This window comes from Colobus angolensis, unplaced genomic scaffold, assembly GCF_000951035.1.
Source record: "Colobus angolensis palliatus isolate OR3802 unplaced genomic scaffold, Cang.pa_1.0 Scaffold151, whole genome shotgun sequence".
In the NCBI taxonomy this organism is placed as follows: domain Eukaryota; kingdom Metazoa; phylum Chordata; class Mammalia; order Primates; family Cercopithecidae; genus Colobus; species Colobus angolensis.
The window spans coordinates 460,634-468,115 of NW_012114611.1; the positions used below are offsets into that span (position 1 = coordinate 460,634).

At 41.0% G+C, this 7,482-nt stretch overlaps 1 protein-coding gene across 5 annotated transcripts in view; it reads right to left on the reverse strand.

Moving 5' to 3' along the window:
- LARP4 (La ribonucleoprotein domain family, member 4) overlaps positions 1-7,482 on the reverse strand; it is an 89,409-nt gene that overhangs the window by 8,579 nt on the left and 73,348 nt on the right. For all 5 annotated transcript variants that reach the window (XM_011936125.1, XM_011936128.1, XM_011936127.1 and 2 more), the window contains one exon: positions 5,674-5,835. In XM_011936125.1, the coding sequence (XP_011791515.1) occupies positions 5,674-5,835 (162 nt within the window). The remainder of the gene's footprint in view (positions 1-5,673; positions 5,836-7,482) is intronic.

The following is a 7,482-nucleotide window of genomic DNA, read 5'->3' on the forward strand; positions in this document are numbered from 1 at the left end:
CTGGCACAGAATTTAGAAAAGAGCCCTAGAAATTAAAACTGATGTGTGAAATAAAATTTTCAATAGGTTTAGAAAGTAACATTCAGAAAAACTTGGTAGAAAACATAATAACAACAAAGATAAAAAACGAGGTTTAGTCCAGACATGGTGGCTCAGGCCTGTAATCCCAGTACCTTGTGAAACCAAGGCAGGCGGATCACTTGAGGAAAGGAGTTTGACACCTGCCTGGCCAAAATGGTAAAACCCCGTCTCTACTAAAAACACAAAAAAATTAGCCGGGTGTGTGCCGCCACGCCTATAGTCAAAGCTCCTCGGGAGGTTGAGGCAAGAGAATCGTTTGAACCCAGGAGGCAGAGGTTGCAGTAAGCCGAGATCGTGCCACTGCACTCTAGCCTGGGTGACAGAGCAAGACTTTAAAAAAAAAAAGAAAAAAAAAAAGAGGTTTAAAGGCCGGGTACAGTGGCTGGCCCCTGTAATCCTAGCACTTTGGGAGGCCAAGGTGGGCAGAACACTTGAGCCCAGGAGTTCAAGAGCAGCCTCGGCAACATGGCAAAGCCCTATCTCTACAAAAACTAGCCAAGCATGGCAGCCTGCAACTGTAACCCAAGCTACTTGGGGGTGCTGAGGCAGAAGGACTGCTTGAACATTGAGAGGTGAAGCCTGCAATGAGCCAAGATCACGGCACTGTCCTCTATCCTGGGTGATAAAGAGAGACCCTGTCTCAAAAAGAGGTTTAAGTAAAGGCTGGTTGCAGTGGCTCACACCTGTAATCCCAACAGTTTGGGAGGCCGAGGTGGGCTGATCACCTGAGGTCCGGAGTTCGAGACCAGCCTCACCAACATGGAGCAACATGGTCTCTACTAAAAATACAAAACTTAGCCAGGCATGGTGCCGCATGCCTGTAATCCCAGCTTCTGGATTGAGGCAGGAGAATCAACTGAACCCAGGAGGTGGAAGCTGCAGTAGGCCAAGATCACGCCACTGTACTCCAGCTTAAGCAACGGAGGCAGACTCTATCTCCACAAAAAACAAACAAAAAGAATTGTGATCAAAAAAAGAACCATACCAAAGCACATCACGAAATTTCGCAGAATACCAAGGATCAATAAAAGACCCTAAAAACCTCCAGATAAGGGGAAAAAATCATGTTAGAGATCAGGAATCAGCACCCTTAGGGTTCTCAAAAGAATCTCTGGAAGCTACATCATTTCCTAAGCATGAAATAAAAACAGCAAATTATAAAGAAAAGACTAATAGGACCATATTAAAATTAAGAACTTGTTTCAACCTACAGGCACTGAAGATGGAAAAGAAACCACAGAAGTGAAAGATTATTTGTACTACATGTAACTGACAAAGGATTAGTATGCAGAATATGTAAAAAAATATAGGAATCTGTTTCTTAAAAACCTGAAAGACTGACCATGCGCAGTGGCTCACACCTGTAAACCCAGCACATTGGGAGGACGAGGTAGGTGGATCATCTGAGGTCAGAAGTTCAAGACCAGCCTGGCCAACAAGGCAGAAACCCCATCTCTACTGAAAATACAAAAATTAGCCGGGCATGGTGGCGCATGCCTGTATTCACCACTCGGGAGGCTGCGGCACAAGAATCGCTTGAACCCTGGCAGTGGAGGTTGCATAAGCCGAGATCATGCCACTACACTCCAGCCTGGGTGACAGAGAGAGACTCCATCTCAAAAAAAACACTTGAAAGACTTTAAAATTTTAAAAGAACACAAGCTGATGTATAAATCCTAGAAAAGTTCTTGCTCACATGAAGATGTATAATGGCAAAATGTCCATTAACGGTACAATGAATAAATATTTTACTTCCTACAATAGAATATCACATAATAGTTCAAAATGAACAACAGTCATCTGTATTAACAGTGATCAATCTCAAACCATTCAGAATGAAAGAAAAGAAGAATATATACTGTGCAATTCCTTTTATAACCTTTTCAAAAACAGGCACCCCGTTTTATCACCTAGGGCAGGGGTTGGTAAACTAAGTTCTGCAAGGCCAAACCCACCCTATAACTTGTTTTGGTATGGCTTACAAGCTAAGAATGGTTTGTAAATTATAATTATGATTTTTATATTATTATTATTATTCTTTTTTAGAGACAGGGGTCTCCCTATGTTGACTAGGCTGGTCTCAAACTCTTGGCCTCAAGTGATCCTCCTGAAGTGCTGGGATTATAGGCATGAGCCACCATGCCTGGTTTGGTTTTTAAGTTATTAAAGGGTTGTAAAAACAAAGAATATGTGACAATACATGGCCCACAAAGCCTAAAGTATTTACTATGAGTATCTGGCCCTTCACAGAAAAATTCTGTCAATGCAGAATGACAAAACTATGAAGGCAAGAAAATTGCTATCACAAAGTCAGAATAATGTTTATATCTAAAGGGGAAGAGTGGGGCAGAGTGACTATAAATAGGGAGGAGACACACATGTCACTGCTAAGATACTAGGGATGTTTATCGGCTACAATTGTGTGTTGGGATTATAAGGAGATGTACACTTCATGATTATTCTTTAAAAATGTATATATGGCCGGGTGCAGTGGCTCACCTGAGGTCAGGAGTTTAAGACCAGCCTGGCCAACATGGTGAAACCCCATCTCTATTAAAAACACAAAAATTAGCTGGGCACGGTGGCAAGTGCCTGTAATCCCAGCTACTTGGGAGGCTGAGGCAGGAGAATTGCTTGAACCCAGGAGGCGGAGGTTGCAGTGAGCTAAGGTCAGGAGTTGGAGATGAGCCTGGCCAGCATGAGTGAAACTCCGTCTCAAAAAAAAAAAAGCATATATGTATGTTTGTGTATCATCTTCTGAAATCTGAGACGCCATTGATAAACTACACCATTATTTTCTGTACCAATAAGAAAAAATAAAAATAAAACCACTGGATAGAAGCAGACCTTAAGATGAGAAGAAAATAAAAATACTGCACTTAAGCTCATCGTAGCTTTGATCTCCTGGGCTGAAGCAATCCTCTTGTCTCAGCTTCCCAAGTAGCAAGGACTACAGGCATGCGTCACCATGCCCAGCTATTTTTTTTTTTTACACTTTATGTACAGACGGGACCTCTCTATGTTGTCCAGGTTGGTCCTAAACTCCTGGGCTCAAGCAATCCATTCACCTTGGACCCCCAAAGTGCTGGAATTACAGGTATGAGCCAATGTGACTGGATATTTAATTTTTTTTTTCTTTTTTTTGAGACAGAGTTTTGCTCTTGTCGCCCAGGCTAGAGTGCAACGGTGCAATCTTGGCTCACTGCACCTCCATCTCCTAGGTTCAAGTGATTCTCCTGCCTCAGCCTCCCAAGTAGCTGGGACTACAGGTGCGTGCCACCACGCCCAGCTACTTTTTCTAATTTTAATAGAGACGGGGTTTCACCATGTTGGCCAGGTTGGTTTCAAACTCCTGACCTCGCGATCCGCTTGCCTTGCTTGGCCTCCCAAAGTGCGGGGATTACAGGCGTGAGCCACTGTGCCCAGCCTTTACATTTTTTAAAAAATAATATTTAGTCTGATTTTGGAAGGTGATAAAACATGGGGGAAAAAGTGTATCTTAGTTATTATGAAATAATTACTACATGTCACAATTTTTTTTTAAAGAAACAAGACAGTGGAATAATACCTTCAAAATTCCAAAGGAAAATGATTTCTAATAGAGAATCCAATATAGAAATAATCTACTCATCAATTTGAGAGCAGAAAAACATTTTCAGAATGCAAGAAATTTATACTTCATGACCATGGAAGATATGAACCACCCTAACATGGAAGAGTGAAAAAAGAGTGAGAAAAAAAAGGGGATTGATAAAGGAGAGTAAGGAAAATTGCCAGGGTGATGGTAAAGAGAAGGCCCAAGAACACAGCTATGCAGTAGGACACTGAGAATGCACACAAAAGGAGAAACAATCATAGTATATTATGTTTGAGTCTCAGCCATGAAAAAAATATGCAATACTTACAAAGGATGGGTGTTCTAGCATAACTAGCAACATTTTTTACTTTCTTAGAGATACTAAAATAATGGGTGCCTTATAATTGATGATATCTTACATATAATGAAGTACAATGTATCAGGAGGATAGGAAAAGTGTGAGTATGTTGGTTTAAGAGAACTAAATCTTTAGCTTCAGAATGTGAAGCTAACAGACACTGCTGAAAATGGAAAAGCCAAGAGGTTACAATAAAAAGATGTTAATTAGGCCGGGCGCAGTGACTCACGCCTGTAATCCCAGCACTCTGGGAGGCCGAGATGGGTGGATCACAAGTTCAGGAGATCAAGACCATCCTGGCTAACACTGTGAAACCCCATCTCTACTAAAAATACAAAAACAAAATTAGCTGGGTGTGGTGGCAGGCACCTGTAGTCCCAGCTACTTGGGAGGCTGAGGCGAGAGAATGGCGTGAACCCAGGAGGCGGAGCTTGCAGTGAGCAGATATCACACCACTGTACTCCAACCTGGGCTACAGAGCAAGACTCATCTCAAAAAAAAAAAAAAAAAGATGTTAATTAGAAATACAGGGCTGGGCACAGTGGCTCACGCCTGTAATCCCAGCACTTTAGGAGACCGAGGAGGGCGGATTGCGAGGTCAGGAGTTTGAGACCAGCCTGGCCAACATGGAGAAACCCTGTCTCTACTAAAAATACAAAAATTAGCTGGGTGTGGTGTCTCATGCCTATAATCCCAGCTACTGAGGCTGAGGCAGGAGAATCGCTTGAACCCGGGAGGCAGAGGTTGTAGTGAGTAGAGATCCGCCACTGCATTCCAGCCTAGGTTACAGAGCAAAACTCCGCTCAAAAGGAAAAAAAAAATACAGAAAAAGCTAAGGAGCTGAAAGTAGTTGCAGGCTTTTCATTAAAAGCCTAGATATACTATAGACAAGTACTGTTATAATAAAAAAAAAAAAATTGAATTAGAATAAAGGTAGAAAATGAGAAAAACTTGTGAGACATGAGGATTTCTGATATGGAGAGGTCTACACACCAAATAATCATAGGATGAGGTATCTCAGCCTCTAGACATCTACTTTCCATTATTTGAAAGAATTCATTTACATCACTAGTGAATTATAGGCACACAAATGGAAATGATACCTTCCATTTATCTTGCATTAATCAGTTATCAGTTCTACCAGGCTGAGTTGACTGATAGAAAGACATGCAAGGCTGGGCGTGGTGGCTCACGCTTATAATCCCAGTACTTTGGGAGGCCAAGATGGGCAGATGCTTGAGGTCAGGAGTTGGAGACCAGTCTGGCCAACGTGGCGAAACCCTGTCTCTACTTAAAAAAAAAAAAAAAACGAAAGTTAGCTAGGCGTGGCTGCACACACTGTACTCCCAGCTACTTGGGAGGTTGAGGCAGGAGAATCACTTGAATCTAGGAGGTAGAGGCTGCAGTCAGCTGAGATCATGTCTTTAAAAAAAAAAAAAAAAAAAGACATGCAAAAGCCAAGAAACATTTTATTGCCTCTGTGCAGCTTTATCATGAATCTTTTAAAAAACACTCTAAGTATGCTGAAAACTCCATAAATAAAAACTATGATAGAAATGCACACTAAGTGCAAGTAAAATTTTAAATAATAACACTGCTAACAAAGCCTAAATATGGTCTCATAAGGTGAGACTCATATTAGATGCTGGGTGTTTACCTTTTCTTTGTAGACACCTTTAACAACATCAGACATCCTATTCTCCAAAATGAGTTCACCTGGCATTCTTGATGAACTTCCAGGTAAAGGTGGAAAATTTGAGGCTAACAAGTCAAACTTTGGTGTCGGAGCCTTTGATTCAGCTGTTGAAGGATGAGGTCTCTAAAATGAACAAATAACAAAATAGGTCACATGGCTATCTCATTCTCTAATCCTGTGTCACTGAAGCTGAAAGCTGCGAGAAAAGAAAAAGAAGTAAATAAAACCTCTATAATGCACAGAACTGTATCCCTACATAAATTCTTGGTTTGACATCTCACTTGAGCTCTCATCAGTCTTTATCAATTCTACTTCTCTTTAGTCAGTTCTCTCACCTGTTTCTTTTGTAAACTTTGCCATACTCCTTAAGCTTTCTAACTAGTCTCCACTATTCATTCCATAATTTACTATGCCTTCTCAACAAAAACACCCATTTTACCTAAATTTGCTATCAACTATTTTTTTTTTTTTTTGAGACAGGGTCTTGGTCTGTCACCAAGGCTGAAATGCAGTAACACAATCATAGCTCACTACAGCCATGACTTCCTGGACTCAAGTAATCCTCCTGCCTTTTTTGCCTCTAGAGTAGCTGTGCACACCACCACACTGGGCTAAATTTTTATTTTTTGTTTTTTAGCAGTGACAAGGTTGATCACTTGAGCTTAAGTGATCCTCTCCCCTTGGCCTCTCAAAGTGCTGGGATTACAGGCTTAAGCAATTGTGCCCAACCATCACCATCTTTCTCCATCTATCTATCTCAAGAGAGAACAATATCCCTCCTCTATATGACGTATATGAAAAATCTCATGCTTCCCTCCTAATACCCTATATATCCTCTGACAAGCCTCTTACCTCTTACTTATCTCCTCCACTTTGTCATCACTCCACTAAAATTATTTTAGATGTCACCAATGCCTTCAACAATGCAAAACCTGACAGACCCTTTTTCCTGACCTCACATTTCCTGAGTTAACCATCCTTTCCTCGGGAACGCATTTTTCTCTTAGCTTCTGTGATACTTTTTTGTTTTTTAGATTTGACAGACATGTGCTCTTTTTCCCCTGACCACCTCTAAAATTTTGATGGTTTCCATTTGGTTACTACTCTTTACTTCTCATATTCTCCTTGAGTGATGTCCACTATCCATGGCTTCAACTACTACCTTTATGCAAGCAACTGTTAAAACAATCTTTTTCACTTTTTGACGGCTGTATATCTCTGTAAATTTACCAAAATATCATTGAATTGTAGGTTTTAAATACTTTCAGCCTAGGCCTTTGCCTACAACCCAGATAACACTTGTCCATTAGCCATATCCATTCAGATTTTGCTTGAATACTTTAAACAGTATGCTGAAAAATCTCATTTTTCAACCCAACACTGCTGCTTTATTCCCCAAAGTTCCATATTAGACCACTTTCATCACTCTATGGAGAGTACTCTGCATGAGCTTATCACTCCAATTACTATGTGAAGGCTTACAAATCCAAAATCTTATTCCCAGCTAAGATCTCCCTCCTGCGTAAGAGCTCCTCTACCAAGACCTACCTACTGGAAGTCATGCCTGTTTCTTTTACTCCAATGTTTAGTCCTCCATCATAACATTTACAACATACTGAATATGGGGGGAGGGGGGAGGGATTGCATTGGGGAGTTATACCTGATATAAATGATGATTGATGGGTGCTGACAAGTTGATGGGTGCAGCACACCAACATGGCACAAGTATACATATGTAACAAACCTGCACGTTATGCACATGTACCCTAG